This window comes from Filicampus tigris, chromosome 9, assembly GCF_054856515.1.
Source record: "Filicampus tigris isolate MCC_2025a chromosome 9, RoL_Ftig_1.0, whole genome shotgun sequence".
Lineage (NCBI taxonomy): Eukaryota > Metazoa > Chordata > Actinopteri > Syngnathiformes > Syngnathidae > Filicampus > Filicampus tigris.
In genome coordinates this window covers 2,690,001-2,713,428 of record NC_141225.1, presented here as the reverse complement: position 1 = coordinate 2,713,428, position 23,428 = coordinate 2,690,001, and the positions used below count along the sequence as shown (strand labels likewise).

The following is a 23,428-nucleotide window of genomic DNA, read 5'->3' as shown; positions in this document are numbered from 1 at the left end:
AACTTGTCTTAAACTTGAAGTAAGTGGACAAATATGTGAAAATGTTTTGCTGAACTGATTAAATATGAGCTCATTTTGAGCCTCAACGGTGACATGTCTTGCTAAGCTTTTTACTCTGCAGTAGTCAAAGACGTTTCTGCCAAGGCAAAAAGATCGTTCCCCTTGGCAACACATAGTGGGAATTCTGATTGGATGACAATACAACATTCTAAATAATAGATTAATATATGTATATATGTGAATTAATTGCAAATATCACTTCTTTATCTTGAGGATCGATTATTAAAATTGAGGACACTGCATCGGAATATCGATATTTTGGTATGGCTACGCCTATTCCTAGTTGTAGGCAGTCAGGTCGGCCGTCCCTGGCGATGAGGTGTCCCTTATTTATTTTTCAGGGAGTTGGCAAGTCTACAGCCCACTCACAAAGCGACGCCGCTGTATCTCTGGCTGGACAGAATTAAAGCGTTCACCGCAACGAGACCTCCTCTGTAGCAAACATGGTGCTCCTGGATGGCTAACCGGCCGTGGCAAACGTGGCTGAAGGTGGACATGGAACTTGGCTGCCTAGACGGCGGATCTCCGTGAAACGGAAGCCCATATCTTTTGAAACGTTATTTTCTCATTTTCTCGAATCGGCCACTTATTAGCGATCACACACCGCAGCGGTGATGCCGAATCTGGCAGAACACCGGCTACTGGCTGACCGGTGGCTGCGTGGAGCCAACTCCTACTCGAGCGGTCAGCTCGTCCGAGTCACAAACCCTCATGTATGGACAGTAAAAAGAAGATATCCTTCTGCTAACTTTGACTGTTCGCAATCCAAAACTAATCCTGCTTCGACTAGCCGCGGGAGCTAGCGGAAGCCAACAGCCATGGCTGCTTGGCTGCCTAAGGGAAAATAACAAAGCATTTGCATCGTTTAATGTCTGAAAACTAGGATCAATTGACACTAAAATTCATATGCATCATTGTCCACTCCAACCGGTAATTTAAAAAATGAAAAAATGATCAGCACAATATGTTTGATTTTGTGGAGGTGATCGTGGTTTTTCTTCATAGGAGCTCACATTTGATGTTAAGATAAATTATATATTGTGCCGCCCGCTTTTATATTTTCAGTTTGAAATGAATAAGAATGTGCAAATGAATTTTAGTGGCAATTAATCACCTTCAGACAGACAGCAGGTGACAACAGAAGTGAACAACCAAAACAAGGAACAACACGGATCAAGCCTCCCTGCGACGACGTTGATGGCCTGGACTGAGAACAAAAGAAAAAAACACGCCCCAAAAGTGGGCGTGCCAATTTGCATCACAAAAAAGCCCATAAATCACTACAGATTCGTTTAGGGGGGGATTTTGGTGCTGCCATATTTTTTTCATACAGACCAATTAAATAATTGTTGATGTTCAGCCCAATCAAGTGTTCCTTCAAGGTAAAAGAGGGTCTGAGAATGTCTGGCACTGAATGAGTTAATACAAAAAAAGTTGTGGGAGTACACTATCTAATGATAGTGAATTTCTGTGAAAATGACAGAAAAATCACAAATTGTACCCCAGTTATGGGGTGGCCATAAAGAGACAAGGGGTAGTCATGGTCACCCTTGGCCCCTGCGGTTTTGAACGCAGTGTATGCTAAGATGCAGTTACGGACGATGACCACTCGAGAGCGACTGAGTGAACGTGTGCGTGTGCGTGCGTGCGCAACAGTAGGATAGATAAATGGTGCAAGACGGTTAGTTAACACACACTCCAACGAGGTGCTACGGTAATCCCTTACATTTGTCCGCGGGGTTTAGAGTGATCGGCGTTGTTGTTGTTGAACCAGTGTTGTAAATGTATTTATCCTACTAAGCCCCCAGTGTTCCTGAACGCTGCATGACGTTTCAGGTCAGGGGGCGGCGAAGCGATGTGCGCGTGTCCGTGCCACTTGCGAACAGAATACCGCCCCCTTTACACACCAAATGACTTCTACTTGGATCAATTCACGCGCGCTTTGACGACACAATCGGTTATGTTTGGGGAAATTGTCTTTTGGAAATTCTTACCATTCGACTCCCAAGGCTAACTTTCATTTTGGCTATTCTCCTTGGAGATTTAGATCACATATTCGGTGTGTGTGTGTCGAGGTCACCGATTCTGAAGTGACATTTACGTTTATTCATTCATTCGTCACAACAATGGCATCCCACGACTTTAATTTCTTACTTGCGACGGATTCGTATAAGGTCAGTGAATCAGTACTTTACATTGCATTCGTCTGTACCCTGTTCTGGGCACTTACTAATGTCGTTGTGCTATTGAAACGATTCACAATGACTCAAGTGAAACGTAGATTTACCGAAATGGTTTTTAGGTAATGGGCTACACGTCTGGAATAGCGCACAGTAAATAGAATGGAAATGTATTTCTACTACAGGTGGAGGCCACTGCATATACTTTAGAGTCTTCAGACCACCGTGTTGTTGAGTTAGAGGAATCGAAATAATTTGTTGAATTCATCAACACTGTTTCTATTAAGTAATATTTGATGAATATAGCGGTTGATGGTCTTTAATGGGTGATTGTAATCAGTGACAGATGAAAGCAATTGTGATTCACGTACTCCTTTAAACTGTAAACACGCTTTTCAACATCAACATTATGCATGTACTTTCAATATTCAGTTGAATCATGGGTCTGTGATGTTGTATCTTAAATTTAAAAGAAATATACAATACAGATTAACACGAAAGCATACGCGTGTGTATCTCACGAAAAGCTATTATGACCTTTGACCCCAGCTACCTTAAGCCTTCTGGTTTTAAAATGTTCTGACTTTCGTGCTATTATGGAGTTGGACAAGCCCCAAATCACAACAACATTGTTAGAGTAGTAAAATTACTTGAGTTTCTTGCTCTGATAAAAATAAATCATCCTTGACATGACAGAATTGAGAATGGAAAGCTTTTTGACAGGCGTGTGGTTTGGGGACGCAGGTATTGATATGAACTAACTCCTTGCGGGTACTTCACTAAATCAGCTGATAAAGCAGTACTGTGGAACCTCCAAAGATTTTAATTTGTTCTAATTTGAAAACAATATTTTACATATTTGTACACAAGTTTACTGTTGCAATAGTTTGACAAAGAAATCATAAGTTTCCAAAGATGTCTTGTAAATTATATATATATTGACAGTTTCACCTCAGATACCAAAATAAAGTGTTGTATGATAACTCGGGCAAGCTATGTCGATTGGTAGGTTGGTATGAAAATGATGCACATTATGTATGTTCAGTTGAGGTAAATGTCAGATTTCACAGTCATTCTAAGTTGTGGTGTTGCTAAATGGCAAAGGTCTGGATGATTAATAGCTGGCTTTTTTAAACTTCAACCAGCCCCTGGATTTAGATTTTTTGAATATTTAACAACACATAATCTGATTTGGCAATGCTTGTGGTAATGCTGCTCAAGGGTTCCAAGGATTGTGATAGTCAAGCCCTTCTTGATTTAAATACAGTAATCAAGTCAACTGTCTTTATACATTAGTTTCATTCAGTGTTGAGTTGTTTTAGCCTTTGTAAAACAAGTGGAGTATTCCCACAAAGGCAAATAGATGCATTTGAAATCTTGTTTTGCTTCTCTTTAAGAGGTCATTTTTTTCAAGGTTAGCGGAAAAAACTAATGCAATTCAGGCTGTTTTTATTCCTATGTGCAGTTTACTGTGGGACAGCTGTACAATAGTCTTCTTCTCTTTTTGATTTAGTCCTGATTATTTTCAGGGCAGATACTGATACAGATTATTATGTGTTAAGGAGGCCAATAACATCATATTTGCAGTCAATAGTCATTTTCAGAAAAAGGAAAAATATTGTCATAAAGAAATACAAACTCCAACTCTTAACTTTGTTGTAATTTCTTTAAACATATTTCTTCAAACAAACGTATATTGAACAACTTTTCAGATTTGTGAAATATTGAATGTTTTTTTTTCATCTTAAGCAATAGACATTTTTAAAGTTTTAAAATTCTAACAAAAAGATTAGTAAGCACCCAACGTTATAATCATGTCTGAAAAAGGTTAATTGAAAACTTAAACAAGTAAATCCTCCCTGTGGTTTTCTACAATAAATGCAGTTTTCCAACATTTGACAATAACGGAAATGTTAAACTTTGTTTTAATTTCACACAAAAAAACAAAAGATGTAGAGCAGGGGCGCCCATTAAGTAGATCGTGAGCTACCAGTAGCTCGCGAAGGGAGTGTTGGTAACTCTCATTAGCATTAGTATTAACTCAATTACTGCCAACCCTCACAGTTTTATGCTATTGATACAGCTGCCAGTCATAGGCCTGATGCATACCTCACCGTTTATACCTATATATTGTATATGGGGTCAGGTAGTCATGCCAGGTACATCAATATTGTACATATTGTACATACAGTACAAAGAATTCCAAGTAAATTTTTAAATAAATAAAAGTACGGTAGTTAGTTTGAAGTCATTTTATAAGTCATTTTATAAGTAGCTCGCATGCTGAAAAAGTATGGGCGCCCCTTGTGTAGAGAGTTCTCAGGCTCAGCAGTGTCTCATAAAGTCAAGTGAAAATTTGAATTAGTAGTTCCCTGAAGTTAACACAGTTTTAAATTGATAATTGATCTCTTGTCAGCTGTCAGATTAAAAAAATTGTAATAATAAAGAAGATGTCACATGCTGACAGTGGTCAAAGTGGTGAATATCGGCCGACATGTCCTGATTTATTCTTCCTACTGCTTGGTCAAAATGTAACATTGTGCCAATGCTAACTTGTGGAAGGGAGTGTAAACCAAAGCAGTATGCTATGTTGAGTCAAAAGTGTTTGGAATGTGTCCTTCAGTGGCTGATCAAGTGGTTGTTGCTGCTGATTATTCAATTAGTGCTACAGAGACACAAAGAAGGACCCAATATTTTATGGTATACGTTTGTTTCTTATCTGTACATGCATGCTTAGCTAAGTAGAATATCCTCTTGTTTCTAAACTTATGACTTTGCTGTTCTGTAATGCACGTGGCACGATTACCAAGTGATGAATGACCACCCTGTGCAGTTACATGATTAGAAATCTAAATAGGCTTATTAAGATTGTGGTTCCGACTGTTCACTGTGCTGTGTTTGTTTTTTTACTCAAATCACACGCTGTGTTTGTTTTTTACACAGATCACACACTACAAACAGTATCCTCCCAATGTCAGCCAAATCTACTCCTACTTTGAATGTCGTCGCAAGAAAGGCTCCCAGTTAAGCGAAGTGGTGTTTTTTGGTCTCCAGTATTTGTTGAAGAAATATCTCACTGGTACGTTTACTTCCAAAAACAGCTGAAACCACACAAACACGTTGTATAATTCATGTTTGATGAATATTTAGTGAACGTCTTTACGGTTGGCCAGTTCTATGGATGGCACGTCTTCCTGTGATTGACGTTATAGTAATCAATTGTTTTTCTACAGGGCGAGTGATTACAGAAGAGAAGATTCAAGAAGCAAAGCTCTTCTACCAAATGCACTTCAAACAGGCTGTATTTGATGAAGAAGGCTGGAGAAAGCTTCTTGAGGTATTCGAAGAGTTATAATGTTCTGTACCAAGATATTATTTGAATACAAAAAAAAAATACAAAGGTCACAAAGACCATGTTCCTTAACACAGTGATGCATATCAATTAAGCATGCATGCTGTATATAATGGCTGTAATAGTTTGAAAGAGATCGGGAAATGAGTATAATAATTGAATTGTGATCCTTCAAAGTCTTGTTTTTAGAGTTGATCCTGTTTTTGAGCCACATAACATAATAACACATTTATTATTGTTACATTTAGGATCTAAGCTCTGTTCACCAGGCTGAGCCTATGTTTAAAAGATGGAAGAATGAGAACATTTCATATCACAATTATCACGTCCAATAGGGCTGCTCGATTTAAGCGATTGTGAACCGAAACCGAATTTTCTGGATAAAACGATGTTAAAAACGTTTAAATCGACACGTACGTTTTTTTTTATTTTTGGTGTATCTAAGCCACCGTTTTTCCTCTGCATTTCCGCTTTCTCCCGCGAGCGCGCAGTCTGGAAAAACTACAACACCAGCGCTACCGGCGATTCTGCTATTTGCTCAGGCAAGTGAGGGTTTAGTTAATAAATCGGGCAAATATAGATCTGTAGTGTGTGGCCCGCATGTACAATACGACCCGTAAGCAAGTAACTCAACGTCTGAAAGGCGTCACTTTTTTTCTCCTCTACAACGGACCTGGTCATGACTATGCATCTGTACTTAAGATTGACAGTGCATTGTATTATTGAGTGACAGTTTTAAACTAATCTTTGATTTATGTTTAAATAAGACCAGGGAGAAAGGTGAAAGGCTAGTCACTAGCTGGTTGGCAAACTGACTTGCTGACAGACTGTTTGGTTTACATACTTGACTGTCTACCTTCTCTCATGTTGATGATTTCGTTTCAGATGGTATATGCACTTTCTTCTTTCATTATTGGTTTAATTAAGAACAGATCTGAAATCTATTGTGTAAGTAAAATGCTGTTAATCCCAATGGATTGTTCTGTGTGTATTAAGTTAAAATGACTGGCATTTTGAGTTCAAAGAAAGAAAAATTAAGATTAAATAAAAGACATTCAAAATACCGTATTGGCCCGAATATAAGACAGCCCTGATTATAAGACGACCTCCTCTTTTTCAAGACTCAAGTTTGAAAAAAGTTTTTTTGAACACCAAATTCATTTTTATACAGAAAATAATTTCAGTACATCTGAAACAAATGATTATAACAGTATATTTGAGAGAAAAAAATGTTATTTTGCCCCATTCAAATCTTAATACCTGAACATTTAAATATGTAAACTAAAGTGCAATCACATTCGTAAATGAATGGCTTCTGTTTTTTTAAATGTAAATAAACCAATCTATTGTGGTCAAACAACAAAATTGCAATAACTGCATTAACCCTCAAAGTGAAGTCTAACTGTAACTGTAGTCTTGAAACAAATCTGAATAAGGAAAAACTTTGCAATAAAATAATGCAAACTGGTTTAACTTGAGAGTAGCTGAGATCTGTCATGACAGAACATTACTCCTCACAGCCATTATCTGCCTCGCTGTGCCGCACGTCATCCTCACGTGACAGGAGCTTTGGCCTGGGGAGTCAAGTTCAGCATTCGCTTCAATGATATCTGGCGCCATCAAGCGTCGTGAATGGGTATAATGTCTAGGCCCCGAATATAAAACGACCCTCACTTTTTCAGTCTTATTTCAATGCAAAAAACACTGTCTTATATTTGGGCCAATAAGGTACTTCATTTTTCATTATTTTTTATTTTACAAAGAAATCGTAATCGTAAAATCGGGTTTGAGAGGAAATAGTCGGGATTTTCTTGTTAGGCAAAATCGAACAGCCCTAACGTCCAACATTTGGTACGGTCATACTGACTACTTTTACTACAATAAATTTAAAAATAGGCGCAAGATACCAAAGGCATTGCAGAGTGCTTCATTTTCAATACACAACATAAAATCAGCAACCATAGTACTTTTTGACACTATAAACTGTAAACAGCAACAGCCAAAGTGAATTTTCACTCAAATTAATTAGAAGATCTCTTTGCTTGACACAGTACGATTCCACTGTGACAGCTCCCAAAAACATGTTGTTTAATTAGCACTTCTCTCACTGTGTTAGTCAAAACTATGTATTGTCTTTGGAAAGACACAATGCTCTTGCATCTGAGATTGTTATATTGCGCAAGTGGTCGTAATGTTGTGGGTAGGTGTTGTATTTTCTGATTTGAGCTCACGTCATGTTAAATGTGTTACCTTTGTATCAGAAACACGATGGACGTCTTCCCATCCGGATAAAAGCTGTGGCTGAGGGCAAAATCATACCCAGAGGCAATGTACTCTTCACTGTTGAAAATACAGACCCAAGCTTCTACTGGCTCACTAACTACGTTGAGGTAAATAATGTTTACATGTTGTCTTTTGTCAGGGGTCACCAACAGATAGCCAGACGAGTAGTTGGCGGGCCTGTTCACCAATGATGGGACATGGTGATTGCCTAGGACTGTTGAAGAAATGATCTTTTTAAAATGTAAAGACTTCCAGCGATTTTTAGAAATATTTGTGTATCGTATTTTGGTTTCCCACCTGATGGTATGATTGTAAGAAATCATTAACATGATTAGTGTCTTCACATTGATGAATATCATTAATTAATAATGAATTATATTCATTCACTCATTCTCTTCTGTTTATCTGAGGTCGGGTCGCAACAGCATAAGTAGGCAGGCCCAGACTTCAGACTCCCTATCCACTTCGTCCAGCTCTTCCTCGAGGACCCCATGGTGTTCCCAAGCCACCCGGGAGATATAGTCTCTCCAGCGTGTCCTTGGTCGTCCTTGGGGCCTCCGCACAGTGGCGCCCGGACCATCTCACCAGGAAGGCGCCCAGGTGGCATCCTAACAAGATGCCTGAGCCACCTCATCTGGCTCCTCTCAATGTGGGAGAGCAGCGGTTTGACTTTGGGCCCCTATCGGAGGACGGAGCGTCTCACCTTATCTCACCTGTGTATCCTGGATCTTATCCTTTCGGTCACGACCCACAGCTCGTGACCATAATTGAGATGGGAATGCATATCGACTAGTAAATCGAGAGCCTTGCCTTTCGGCTCAGCTCCTTCTTCACCGCGACAGACCGATAGAGAGTCATCACTGCAGATGCTGCAATGATCTGTCCGTTGATCTCCTGCTCCATCCTCCCCTCACTTGTGAACAAGACCCCAAGATACTTGAACTCCTCCACTTGCAGCAGGATCTCATCCCGGATCTTTGGCCAATGGTGCAACACCAATGGCGCCTTGTGTGCGCCAGGCTTTCGCTCCTAGGATCATTGGGACATACAAACCCCTCTACCGCGATAAGGCGACGGCTCTGGGAGTGCAATAATGACATATAATTAAAGTTAATGTAAATAAACGTATTCCAGAAGTCCTGGTAACCCTTTCAGTTTTTCAATGCCCAAGAAGTATCTCTCCGTTTCAACATAGTTGGTGACCCCTGCCTTAAAGCGTAATTGAAATCACCTATGCTGTCTGTTTTCATTTGTCCCATAACTATCCTGTTTGACAACACCCTCTCATTGTTTGCTCTAGACCATGTTGGTCCAGATGTGGTATCCCATCACTGTGGCTACCGTATCCAGAGAGTTCAAGAAGATCCTAGCCAAACACCTGAAGGCCACGTCAGGAAGCCTTGAGGGTCTTGACCTGAAATTGCATGACTTTGGCTACAGAGGAGTCTCTTCACAGGAGGTCAGCAAATCTGTTTTTCATAGGTTGTTTGTAAAAATATGTTTTAATACTTATTGGTTTTTACAATAAAGACTGTTGTCAAGTTTTATTTTTTATGCTATGTTCTGTGGTTTGGGCATGTGGTTGCCTTTACACTATGTCTGACCCAGTGTAGGAGGTTGTAGAAGGCCCTGGACTTGGTCTGGATCTGCTCACTCCTTGCGCCTGGCAGCTTGTTGTTATGTCCCCCAACAATAACTGAGCAATAGAGCTGGGCAATTCTGGAAAAAAACGATATAATCATGATTATTTGAAATTACGATGATTAAAAATTATGATTTGATTTCAAAACTTAATATTTATTCAACTACCAAAACTCTACTACTCAAAACTATCATCACACCCCCATGCCTATTCACCCCTGCATATTGAACATTTTATTCTTGAGCATGTCAAGCACAAAATGACTTAAATATGAAATATCATGTGCAGTTGAAGCCTCTTACATTTTCATTCTGCTGCATCCACACCTTTGCTGCTTTGCATCTTTGCACACATTTAAACCGTGAAAAAGCATCTCACTTATCACTTTATCGTATTCATCTTATCTTATTTTGCTGTCAAAAGTCTTGGCACTTTCTGGGCTAACCTCGGACTTAGGTATCTTTTTCATAGGTTATGAAAAATGTATGCCTTTCAGTATTGCCCTTCTCTATGTGCTCGTACAGCGTTTGTGTGTGAATATTGAAGCAGCGAATATATTTGAAGCAGTATCACGCTTGGAAGTCGATGCCAATTTTCCTTTAGCATGTCAATGGGATTTTACATTGACTTTAGCATTTGGCGATTGTTCTAAAACGAAGCATGTCTTGAACTTAATCATACAGTGTGTTTAGTTTTCCACTTCACTCCAACTGGGGTGTCAGCTTAAAGCACGCTCTGGGAGGACAGAAACACGTACACGTCATACGCTTGCTGCACAAGCAACGTGGTACATTCAGGGTCGGTTCACAATGTAGAAACTTAAAGCGCTGTTCGGCACATTATTCATTTTTCTTCGATTCTAATGTTTTTATGATCGCGAGAAGCCAAAATTGAAATCACGATTAATTGCCCGGCCCAGCTGAGCACCACATCAGTCAACCAGCTTATTGTTATAGCAACACACTTGCTCTCACTCTCTCTGCTTTCTCTGCCCTCTCGTTCTCTTTGTCTCGCCTCTCCTAAGGCACTGTCCTGTAACATGCCCAAAAAACAAAATTGCTAACTTCAACAGGAGGACCAGTTTAACCTACTGTGAAGCATCTTTGAGTGTCCAGAAAAGCGCTATAGAAATCCAGTTTTTTACTATAATAATAATAATAATAATAATAATAATAATAATAATAATAATTATTACTTCTCACCAAAGGCATCCCCAAAGGAATGCATGACTAACTTGAAGAACAGGACTCAAAAAACATCTACGTAAGCTATATTTGTATATTTCAAAGAGCCACGTAAATAATTGTATGATTTCTTTTTCATCGATCTAGTCTGCAGCTTTAGGTGGAGCTGCTCATCTGGTGAATTTCTGCAGTACTGACACAGTAGCAGGCCTACTAATGGCCCAGCGATACTACGGATGTCCAATGGCTGGTTTCTCCATTCCGGCTGCTGAGCATAGGTACAAAACACATCAGTAACTTCATAACTGCTGTCTGTAATTTTTGTATTTCATGATATCTACGCGCCCAGGGCGCTCGCTCTACTGTGTTTTTCATTTTTTAGAAGATTTATGGCTCTTCGCATTTAATACGTAATGGCTCGGCCCTTTTCATTGCCCACACACTTCTGTCAAGGTAACAGCTTTGACCAAGATCAACCTTCATTTGAGTGTGAGAAGTAATGTTGGCGTACGGCCGTCATGTGTTCAAATGTTTGTCATTAACCGGCCATCATGCGCCGAAATGCAATTGTTAAGAGTGGGCAGGACGGACGGCAGTGCTGCCAGCTGTGATGGCCAGGACCGGCCCGGAAATGCACTGGTCCTTCGGGAAAATTTAAATATTTTCCCGGCACATTTTTGGGACTGGCTTCTCCGCTGCAATCACAAATCTACCGCAGAACTTCTGCCTACACGCACAACAACCTTTTGCTTTCGCCTAGGAAGTAGACGTCTAGTGTGATGAGTTTTGGACCATGTTTACAGGTGACAGGTAACCATTCATTGTTTCAATTAAAGAGACTCTATAGTACAACAAATAGCATACTTACTGTAGACAGTATTTCTTTTATAATTTAAGACTTTTTTTTGCCATATTTTTAGTCCACAAATGGGAGAATTTGCAAATGCTGGACTGCGACTATATGGAGGTCCACATTTGGACAATGTCCGCTCACTTACTAATTAGCGCATGAGTATGTTTACTAGGGGTGGGAATCTATGGGTACTTCACGATTCGATCCGATTCCGATTCTGAGGCCCACGATTCGATTCGATTCCGATGCATCACTGCATTGTTTTACGTTTCATAGTCCATGCAAAACACTGGTACCTTTTTAGAAACAAAAAACTCAAGGAAGAGGAATGATTTATATTTCACACTTTGACTTCGCTGCGCTCGTATGAGGTTTTGCTTGTTCCGCCATCTTGTCACGTATTAGCTAGCTAGCTAGCTAGCCTAGCACAAACATCTGACATACAAACGCACTTAATCACTTGTGCATGCTTTTAGTTTTTTTACTTAAACTTTAAATATTGATTATTAATACCTATGAATCGATTCAGAACCTTTTTAATACGCCGAACAATGCATCGAAAAAATAATTATCGTTCCCACCCCTAATGTTTACAGTGGTGATAGACATCATATAATTAATCCAGCCATTCTTCGTATCAGTTATTAATGCTGCTACCTTGCACAATATAATCAATTAGACACAAAATAAAATATATTCATAATGATGGCTAAAACCAATTTTTATGAATGAAGAAATTGGATATGTAATAAGACAACCATTATTTCTGTATTTACTGACTAAGGTGTTTTGTTAGCATTCATATACATAATTAATCATTCTTTCTACCTTTTTGCATGCTTTTTTTCAAGTCGTCTCCAAATGTTCGGCTGTCTAAAATAAGGAAAATGCTCTCCCCTTTCTTCCAGTACTATCATCTCCTGGGGGAAAAGTAGAGAGAAGGATGCATTTGAGCGAGTGTTGGATGAGTTCTCTTCTGGGCCAGTCTCTGTGGTCAGTGACAGTTATGACATCTTCAATGCGTGCAAACATATCTGGGGGGACAAGCTGAAGGAGCGAGTCATGGAACGTGGCCACGACTCGTGTCTCGTTATCCGGCCTGACTCTGGGGACCCCGCAGAAACTCTTATTGAGGTAAATAAGATGGCGAGTTTAACGCTGTCATATCAGATATTTCCCAAGCAGGTTCTTTGTATCGTCTTAGTTATTAGTTTTAACGAAATGAAATTTCCTGATTTAGATGTCTATAGTCAAAAAAGTCTTTTTTTTCCTTAAATGTTATAATAAAATCAGCTTAGGCCATAAATGCCAGGACAGTGCTGTAGCATTCCAAACAACTGCACCTATTTACTCCAACTGCACTAACTGTTTTGCGGAATATTGTGATGTTTTTTCTGTAACCGACACATTTATTCAAATGCTGATGCATTGGTATGTGGAGTCTGGAAACTGACCTCCTTCTCACATCTGACTGGCCAAAAAAAAAGTCAAGATTAGGATGAGTAAAAGAAGAGCGGAACAGTGGGGGTAATGGTGTCAGGCCACACCAAGAATTTGGGGTCACGTCGGAGGTCATTTTAGAATGCAGAACAAATGAAAAGAGGCTGACAGGATTCTTAACACCATTGTCAGTAAATTGTGCGGCGAAAAATCAATTGATGTGCAGACTTAAAGGGAGCTTGAGTTCAGCGGAATACATGCATACTGATTTTATTAATTTTTTTATTTATTAATCTTAACCAACATTGAGCGACCCAACTTATGACGTGGTCAAAATTGGTAAGTGTGTTCAAACAGATTTAACGTTTACAGTTGTCAGCCCAGACAGTTTTCCGAGCAGATTGGGGAGGAAAAACATACCCAACACCACAGGATAATCGGTCAGGATATCTTTCAAAGGGATTCGATAATAGCCTCTTTGTACATATTGGTAATCTCGCCAAAATGCTGTCAAGTCTTTTCCCGATTTTAACAAAATTGTCCTAACCGCTGGGCTTTGTATGTCCTCCTTGAAAGCACAGAGCAGCAAAGAGAAGGGAGAAAGAGAAGGGTATTAAGATGTATGCCTTTTCTTGCATACATGCAGAGAGATGAAGCTATTAGTCAATATTCTTCTAAATGTTGTGATTACGTTAGCTATAGGATATCAGTATGCTAATAAACAATCTCAAGTAGTGATGGAATATGCGTGAGGTAATGTTGCTGTTAGTTTGAACTTTTAACCGGAAAATGCCCGTCATTATGTTCTTTGTGCATTTATGTTGTCATTACAGTATTTGAAATCTGATTTGTGACAGACAGAGAGACCAGAGAATTGGCTGAGCTTTAACCTTAAGATCATTTTTCCCCATACCAAAAAAAAACTCAATTTCTCTGGAACACATCAACCGATTTTCAAAGTTCTTGCTGAGTTATACACAAGTTGAAGTAGCCATTCCATCCTCACTCAGCATTTTGACAGACTCATTTGGGGACATTCTGTCATGTTGGAAGTCAAGAATAATAGCTGATCTTTTGTATAGGGTCATTGACTGATTATTTAGTTTTGTTTCTACTATAACAAAGGTTATTTAGCCTACAGCAGCTCACATTGTGGATAGCATACGAATGCTTTTTAACTCTAAATTGTGTCTCCCATAGGTCATCAAGATTTTGGAGGAGTGTTTTGGATGTTTGCTGAACTCTACAGGATACAAAGTGCTGCCCTCATACCTGCGAATAATTCAAGGGGATGGCATTGACCTCAATTCAGTGGATGAGGTAATGATACTTGCATTTGTAATGTATTACATTGTGTTGTACTTTCATCATCACTGACGTTGGGCCAAAACCTTGTATGTCCAAATTTGGTCAGTTTCATATTGTTTTGACAAATGGATACTATTGGTCGGTCCCTTTGTGGCTGCTTTTTTTTTTAAACAATATAACGTTTTGAGAATTCTGTTACATGCAAACTCCACACAGGGAGGCCGGGGCCGGGATCGAACCCACGACCTCTGAACTGTGAGGCGGACGTGCTAACCAGTCGATCACCGTGCCGGAACTTATTTATATTCTTTACAATTAGATTCTTTTTCTTTCTTTTTTTTTCCGAAAGTTAGGGCAAAAGAGGGTCTGAAAATGTCTAGCAGTGAATGAGTTAAAGGAAAATTAGACAGAAGTGGTTCTACATTATTAAGCAAATCATTGTTTTTATGCGTCATTGGTATTGGTTGGCATAATTTCTGCTGATGTAAAGTAAAGAGTTGCCCGATTTCTTGTGGAGTTTATGAAAATTGGACAGTTGAAAAAGTCATCCATCCATCCATTTTTCTGTACCGTTTCTCCTCACGGGGGTCGTGGGTGTGCTGGAGTCCATTCTAGCTGACTTTGGGCAAGAGGGAGGGCACACCCTGAACTGGTCACATGCCAATCGTAGGACACATGGACAAACATTCACATTCACACCAGTCTTTAATTAACCTACCATGCAAGTTTTGGGAAATGTGAAGAAAATCCACACGGGCACTGGGAGAACCTGAAAATTCCCAACAGGAAGGCCTGAGCCTAATAATGAACCCACGACCTCTGAACTGTGAGACGGCTGTACTAATTTGTGTTAGTCAGGAGGTTCGTTCTGATGAAGGCATATTCAGAAAATCAGGCACTGCATTGTATTAAGAAAGCAGCTGTGAAAAAGCCTCTGATTAGCTGCAGGCATGTATTTGAAGTTGTTGGACTCTCTGGAGTCCCAAGAACCCAGTGCAGGATTAGGTAGCGCTAACAGAAAGCATTGCGAAAGTAGAAGGGTGCGGTTTCAGCTGTTTTACCTTTCTAATTTGGTCTAAAAGCAAAATACTGGTGACCGTCTTAAAGTTCAATCGTGAATGAAGTTTTTGGGAAATGCTTTAATTGTAGTGACAATGGTTACAGTAGCTTCAAGTGCTTTATTGCGCATAGTGAAATGTATGTCATCTTAGTAGTTGCCTTGGTGGTTTTCTGCAGATTCTTCACAAGCTGAGTGATGAAGGCTGGAGTGCAGAGAACGTTTTCTTTGGTTGTGGCAGTTCTTTGCTTCAGAAACTCAACAGAGACACACTCAGTTGTGCCTTCAAGTGCAGCTATGTGGAGACCAACGGCAAAGGAGTGAGTAGAATTGTCGAAAAGTGATTATTTGACTCCTTAAAGCACCATTTTTTTTCATTCCCCACCCTGGGCATGAAACCTGTTATTGTAATTTTCTATATCATGAATATGCTTAAATAGGAAGTCAACCCAAACATTTTTTTTTTTCAAGAATATGTTCTATGCAGGCCCAATAGAAATCCACTCGCTTCTAGCCATCTCAAGGGGCGGCCATTTTGTCACGTCTGTCGACTGAAAATGACATCACAGTTGCTCATGGCTCAGTTAACGGCCAATCACAGCTCACCTGTTTTCTGAAGCTGAGCCATGAGCAACTGCGATGTCATTTTCAGCAACAAAATGGCCGCCCCCTGAAATGGCTAGATTTTACTGCTTAACTCATATTCCACAAACACAACATTAATCAGAATGGCGGGTTTCAACTAGTGGCCTGCATAGAACTTTTTTTTTTTTTTAAATATGTTTGGGTTGACTTCCCCTTTAAAAGTAGAGAAAATAACAGTGTGCTTGGAAAGTGTCACATGAATTAAATCAAGCTTCATTTGTTTAGCACCTTTTGTACAGCAGTGTAGTACGAGGTGCTTTTTATAAAGACTTCTATTCAAAACAATTGTCAAATAGAAGCAAAGAAAAATCCTATATTCCCTGTTAAATGTGACATTATACTTTTTTATTAATTAAAATAGTTCCCAGTGTCTTAATAACCTGACATGCTTCAGTCCACATACAAGGATTAAAAAAAATGACAGCCCACCTCAGGGCTCTACACTAACTTTTGCACTGGTAGCACTGGTGCTACCAACTTTTTTCAGGTGGCCGCACCACACAGGATTTGGTGGCACCCTTTTTGGGGATGTACCATATTTGCTGATGTACTGTATAGTCATCTCATTTGGCATACTGTACTGCAATCGCATATGATGTAAAGCTTGACAGTGACTCAAGATATATCTGCTTTAATAACTGTTTGCAACAAGCAGTGGCTGCCAAAACAGATCAGGTAATTTTATATAACTTTAAAAAAAAGACCAAAAAAGGAAACAATATCACAACAACAACGTCAGTAACGTGGCAAAATACACATCCAGACTTGGATATTTATGTATTGAATTTATACAGGAACACGTCACAGTCACGACCTTCCGTCTTGTGCATGCGGTCTGACAGACGGACAGAGTTAGAGTGCTGAGAGTGCTGAGAGTGCTGAGAGTGCTGAGAGTGCTGAGAGTGCTGAGAGTGCTGAGAGTGCTGAGAGTGCTGAGAGTGCTGAGAGTGCTGAGAGTGCTGAGAGTGCTGAGAGTCCTGAGAGTCCTGAGAGTCCTGAGAGTCCTGAGAGTGCTGAGAGTGCTGAGAGTGCTGAGAGTGCTGAGAGTGCTGAGAGAGAGCGAGAGAGAGAGCGAGAGAGCGAGAGAGAGAGAGAGCGAGAGAGAGAGCGAGAGAGAGCGAGAGAGAGCGAGAGAGCGAGAGAGAGCGAGAGAGCGAGAGAGCGAGAGAGCGAGAGAGCGAGAGAGCGAGAGAGAGAGAGCGAGAGAGAGAGAGAGCGAGAGAGCGAGAGAGAGAGAGAGAGAGAGAGAGAGAGAGAGAGAGAGAGAGAGAGAGAGAGAGAGAGAGAGAGAGAGAGAGAGCGAGAGAGCGAGAGAGCGAGAGAGCGAGAGAGCGAGAGAGCGAGAGAGCGAGAGAGCGAGAGAGCGAGAGAGAGCGAGAGAGAGCGAGAGAGAGCGAGAGAGCGAGAGAGCGAGAGAGCGAGAGAGCGAGAGAGCGAGAGAGAGAGAGAGCGAGAGAGCGAGAGAGCGAGAGAGAGAGAGAGAGAGAGAGAGAGAGAGAGAGAGAGAGAGAGAGAGAGAGAGCGAGAGAGCGAGAGAGAGAGAGAGCGAGAGAGCGAGAGAGAGAGAGAGATTAAAGTAAGCAAATGTGTAAGAAAGGGTTAAATTAAAAAGAATTCCTATAAAGAAATAACTTTAAAACATCGCTAGATAAGGTCTTACATCATACATTATATAGGTTAAAATTGTAAAAAAAAAAAAATGAATGGCTAAAAGTTGGAAATTGATTTATTTTTTTTAAAAGGAAAGCTTTAGTGAAAGACATTGCTTTTATGTAGTAAAACAATGACCAGCATAAAATAAAACCAAGGTAATATTATGAAATTATGACCATAATGATGACAATGGATCAATTGAAATGTATTTCATGTACTGCACAATAAGATGTATTTGAAGACATACAAGTTTTTACAACGGTATATGATCAAATGAGACACACCTTTACATGCACAAGTGTCAGATAATTGTAAACCATAATTAAAAATGCATTACAGAAAAACAAGTCGTGCCCTTTGCTGGGCTGAAGCCTGGAAGGAAGTAGACAAGTCATTAGTGCGATCATATTGCATAAGCCCTGAGTTACATCACATTCCTATACATAACACTGTCAGGAACTGCGTTGCGTATTTCTTTCCCCCATTTTCATGTTTGCCTGCTGGCTGTCTCATTTTGGAAACAAAACATCTTCCAAGTGCAAGTCCTCTGTAAGATACAGCTCAACGGACACACTTTCAGTGGGTTTAAGGTTTTTCAGTTCCCGATTTTCGATTAGATTTTGTTTTTTTTAAATCGCTACCATACTTGTCTCTGTGCGCTAGTGAGGTGCTGCTGCCATTCGCAAACGCAATAGACGATGATGTTTGGCGTAAGCGTGTCAAGTAGGGCTGCCATAAACAATTATTTTGTTTGTTGACTAATCACCAACAGTAGTGTTGAGTTGCACTAATACTATGAAACTACCTATAATGACCCAAAAAATACTTGTAAACATATTTCACTTTTTTGGGCACCAACCCTTTTTTTTTTTTTAATGTAGGGGACAGTGAAATCAAATGAGTAAAATTAGGGAGAAGCGCGCTGCTAAATAAAACTAAACAATCCAAAACGTTTAGGGTTTTTTTCTCTCATATGCATAATTTAATCTACACATTCACAATGTGGTATGCACCTGAAATGGGAAAAAAAACTTTAAAGATTCGAAGGAACATGATTTTTTTTTAGCAATCTAAATTAGTACATTCTACCGAGTCGATATGTTATGTCTTTTATCATTAGGTGTTGCCATTAACCCTTAGATGCACGAGTGACTGGACCGTACACGCTTCCATAAGTGGGTCAAAAATGACCCGTATTAGAGTCAATGTGTTTTTATGCCATTTTTGTCATTTTGGTTAAGAATAATCACTTGTATTATATTTAGGACCACACAACAATGATTTCATGTTTGGAATATCTTCATTTTTTTCCCTTTTAAACATTTTTGATGTTGCAACCTGCGTTTCTAAATTTACTACACAACTGATATTTTCCCCCAGATTCTTCAGAACTTCTTCCCCTTGTTCTCTCCCCGTGTAAACTATACCATCTATTGCATCACAAACCCAGAGGATCTTTAGGCCGTACTTGGCCGGCTTGCTTGACATGTACTGTAGAAACTTGCACCTAACCCCGAATGGCACAAGCTGGTCATCCACAGTGACACAATCACTGGGGATGAATGGCTTTTTGTAGTTGACCAGGAATAGGTCCCATACATTGCGGAAGGCTGCCATATAGTCTGTTACCAGTCAGAAGGCTCTGGTCCTCTGATCATCCAAGCACAAGGTATGGTGAATGTCTGCAAATTTTCCAATAGCCATAGAGGCCTTATACATGGGAATATGTAGAGAACTCCCAAATAGCTCTCGGACTGATACATCCCAGTTCTTCTCACTTCCTGCAAGCAGGGTCAATCCAATGAAGGTCATAAATCCATCTTTTTTCCATTTTTTCCAAGGTCATTTTTCCATTTTTTTCCTCTGGCTGTGGCCACTCTACATCCTTCCAAGTTTGGTCACTTCATCACCTCTTGTATTATATCATCATTGATAAAGAACTTCTGGTGAGGCAGTGGTGCTAAACCCTTGTGCAGGCCCTAACTGACTTCTGAGGGTGTTGTGGCTCTGTGTTCTGCACTGGTCGGGAGGTAACTCGCTCCAGTAAAAGCCCTTCCGACTCATTCTGTTGGACACGATTTGGACACTTTCTTCTTCAGAGGACACATAAGAGAAATTTTCTGAATCAGATTGATTCTGTTCAGTTGTATTTCCACTTCCACCTGGAGAATAGTCTGGGTCCTCATCATCAGAAATTTCAGACACAAGAGTCCAACCCCGTTACTGCCCTCCATCATCCAGCATCTGAAGGACAATTTCAGCTCTGCATCTAGCAGCCATGACACATTGGATGAGGAAACATTAAAGTAATGTGTCCAATAGATCAATATGTAGCTATATTAATAAATACTCACACACACAAACACACACTGCATATAGTAATGTTGGCTAACTCTAGTTATGATACATCAGCACCACCTGCTTTTTCAGCACGGCCAGAAAACGTTTTTACATATACACTAGTTATGAAGTAGGCTAATATGTTGATAAACAATAATAACACACTCTTTCACACAACAATCATGAATGACACTCACACACACTAACGTTAACACAATGCATATACTAATGTTAGCGATCTTAGTTAGCTAGTTAGTTTTTGCTAGTTATAAAGTAGGGGAATTTTTATAAATAGATTCTTAAACGCAACAATATGTTAGCGTACCACAGCAGGACACGCACGGTAGCCTGTGTGTGCTTCCTAAAGCTAGCTTTCAGAAACGACCGTCCCAATGTGAGGAATGAAATCGGACATCAGCCACAACGTGCTTCCTTTTTAGATGCTCATTTATTACGGCATTATTAGCTATGAAAGGGAGATTTACATTGTATGAAATGTGCCCAGACCCAGTTGCTAACTCTAACGCTAATTCGGGATCCCTGACACCATTACCCACAATGCTTCTGTTTACATCACGGATGACCCGGATTACCACGACTGCATATGTGTGTTGTAGAGAAACATGCAGGCCAGGCCGTGGGATACGAGGCTTTTTCAAGAGGAAAATAATTTGATATAGAAATAAACGACGTCCACGATTAAAACTAAATTGCGAATTTTTAAATTAAATTTTGAAATTGTCGCGATAGTAATCTAATCTTGGCAGTTCGAGTGTCAATTAATTTATCCAATGTGCGTATGCAGTTTGTTTACAGCAGAGAAATGAGAGAGCAGCTATGGTTAATATGGTGTTGCGAATCAATTCTTTTATTTTTTTACACCGATGCATATTTCAAGCACTTATATCGATATAAAATAGATTTTTGATAAATCTTTACATCAGTAGACAGTGGTCATTTTTTTCCGGTGAAGAAAAACTCTCTTACCTTGCTGACAGTTTTGGCTGTCACTTCAGCCTACATCGGAGCCGTCACTGCTTCCTCGTGATGTGTCTAAAAGCAGCTTCCCTCCAACCCCGCGCCGCCGTTCACTGGAAAAAGGAGCAAAAAGATCTCTGGTCCAGCCGGACTATGCATCCGCACTTAAGCTTGGCAGTGCATTGTACTATTGAGTGAGTTTTGCACTAATCATTGCTTTATGTTTAAGTAAGACCAGGGAGAAAGGTGAAAGGCTAGTCACTAGCTGGTTGGCAAAATGACTTGCTGACAGACTGTTTGGTTTGCAAACTTGACTGTCTACCTTCACTCATGTTGATGATTTCGTTTCAGATGGTATATCCACTTTCTTCTTTCATTATTGTTTTAATTAAGAACAGATCTGAAATCTATTGTGTAAGTAAAATGCTGTTAATCCCAATGGATTGTTCTGTGTGTATTAAGTTAAATTGACTGGCATTTTGAGTTCAAAGAAAGAAAAAACACATTTAAATAAGACATTCAAAATACTTCATTTTATATTATTTTTTTATTTTACGAAGAAATCGTAACCCTTTTGAGGACAAGCGGTATAGGTAATGGATGGATCGTAATCATAAAAACGTGTTTGAGAGAAAATAATCGGGATTTTCTTATTAGGCAAAATCGAACAGCCCTAAAATGAGGTGTTGCTCAAGTGTGCACACACCCTTATATGGTAGGTGGAAATGTGGCTGTGCTCTGACTTAACCAATCACATTCAAACCCATGTTAAATGGAAGTCAGCATACCCATGCCAACAATGGCGTCTTTTCAAAATGGATGAAAAGATGAGAAGAAAACTGGTTAGAGAGGCTGCCAAGATGCCTACAGCAACATTGAAGTCGCTGCAGGAATTTCTGACAAGTACTGGCTGTTCAGTACATGTGACAAAAGTCTCCCGTCTTGTACATACATTAAGCTATATCTGGACTAAAAGGTGGTGGGATGGAAGCATAATTTTACAAAGGAAAAACTTCCAAGCCTTGCTACCTTCAGCAAAAACGCACTTGAAACGAATGTGTGAATATGTGCCCTGTGGCGCTATCCAACCTGTTTTATGAAGTCGATGTCTCCCTCCTCCAACACACCTGATTCATATGACCAGCTCATCAGCCTACTTTGCAGAAGCCTGATAACGATCCTGATCATTTGAATCAAGTGCGTTGGAGGAGGGAGACATTGTACTTTATAAAACAGACTGTACAGGAGCTCTCGAGGACTGGACTAAGGCACTGGACTAAGGCACTGGACGAAGACTGGTCAAATGAAACCAAGGTTTAACTAGGTGTTTGCCGCAAACACAACACTGCTTATCCCCAAAATATAGTGGTAGCAGCATCTTGCTTTGGAGCTCTTTTTCTTACTGGGCTTCACGTTCAAGGAAATTATGAACAGTTTCAAATAGGAGTCTGTTTTAGCACAAAACCTTCAGATGTCAGCTAGAGTGGCAGCAAAAATTGCAGAAAAGCCTGCTAAAACATCTCAACTTTATCTGGCTTTAACCCATTAAGGACGGGAGTGCATAACCGCGTTTCTACCACTAGAGTGCTAATGGCGGACGCTGTCGATCGCCGGGAGCTCTGATAAGTAACGGCAGTGCTATATAGACGACGCGCACGACCAGTGGAACCAGTCGAACGTGATATGATATGGTTTGCAGACAATGACGATATTGACGTCTGTGTAACAGAATAGAGGATGTTAATTACTAGTGTTCAACATATGTATTTTGTGTGTATATGTTACTACAGATACTTTGCAAGTGATGATTTAATTATGAATAATTTTACATCCAAGTGAGTGCAATTCTTTAGAATTACAAAAAAAATTGCGCTTATTTTGGATTTTTTTCGAACGGCGAGGTATCGGTACAATATCGGCATCAGCCGATGCTGCACAGCCAGGTAGCGGAATCGGTATCGGGGCAAAAAGGTGGTATCGAAACAACACTAGTAATTACCACTCGATTTTTTTTCAATTAAAATAGTGCTTCTCTTTTGCACTGACACGTTATTTTTACATCTTCGATTGAAACAGTAAATAATAATAAATTCAGCCTGTGTGAAAGCCACATGTCTACGTTCTTTAAATCTTTTGGAATTATGTTTCTGTCTGCTACAGGGGCTGAGATATTAATAATTTTGTAAGTGTTGAATTTCTGGGAGAACTTCAGGTTTTCGAGGGTAATTCCAAAGGCGACCTTAGGTTTTGGGGAGCTGTTGAGACAAGCGCTTTAGTCCTTAATGGGTTACTCACAGGGGTTTTAAATAGTGACAGGTAGGGGTGGGCGATATGGGCAAAAAAAAAATATATATTTTTTTTTTTTTCAAAAAACTCTAACAATAATTTGATGATATTCTACAAAAAATATTTTAAATCTGCACTTGCTTCACAGACCAATTGTGGATAGACAG

At 39.8% G+C, this 23,428-nt stretch overlaps 1 protein-coding gene and 1 pseudogene across 2 annotated transcripts in view; one reads left to right on the top strand and one right to left on the bottom strand.

Moving 5' to 3' along the window:
* The first annotated feature begins 1,888 nt into the window (after positions 1–1,888).
* The window catches only part of nampt2 (nicotinamide phosphoribosyltransferase 2), a 46,580-nt gene continuing 25,040 nt past the window's right edge, over positions 1,889–23,428 (top strand). For both annotated transcript variants that reach the window (XM_086041081.1, XM_086041080.1), the window contains exons 1-9: positions 1,889–2,234; positions 5,184–5,319; positions 5,474–5,577; positions 7,854–7,982; positions 9,176–9,334; positions 10,849–10,979; positions 12,463–12,688; positions 14,195–14,314; positions 15,539–15,679. In XM_086041081.1, coding sequence (XP_085897207.1) covers positions 2,187–2,234; positions 5,184–5,319; positions 5,474–5,577; positions 7,854–7,982; positions 9,176–9,334; positions 10,849–10,979; positions 12,463–12,688; positions 14,195–14,314; positions 15,539–15,679 — 1,194 coding nt within the window. In that variant the 5' untranslated portion in view covers positions 1,889–2,186. The remainder of the gene's footprint in view (positions 2,235–5,183; positions 5,320–5,473; positions 5,578–7,853; positions 7,983–9,175; positions 9,335–10,848; positions 10,980–12,462; positions 12,689–14,194; positions 14,315–15,538; positions 15,680–23,428) is intronic.
* LOC147141658 (uncharacterized) lies at positions 16,778–19,949 on the bottom strand (annotated as a pseudogene).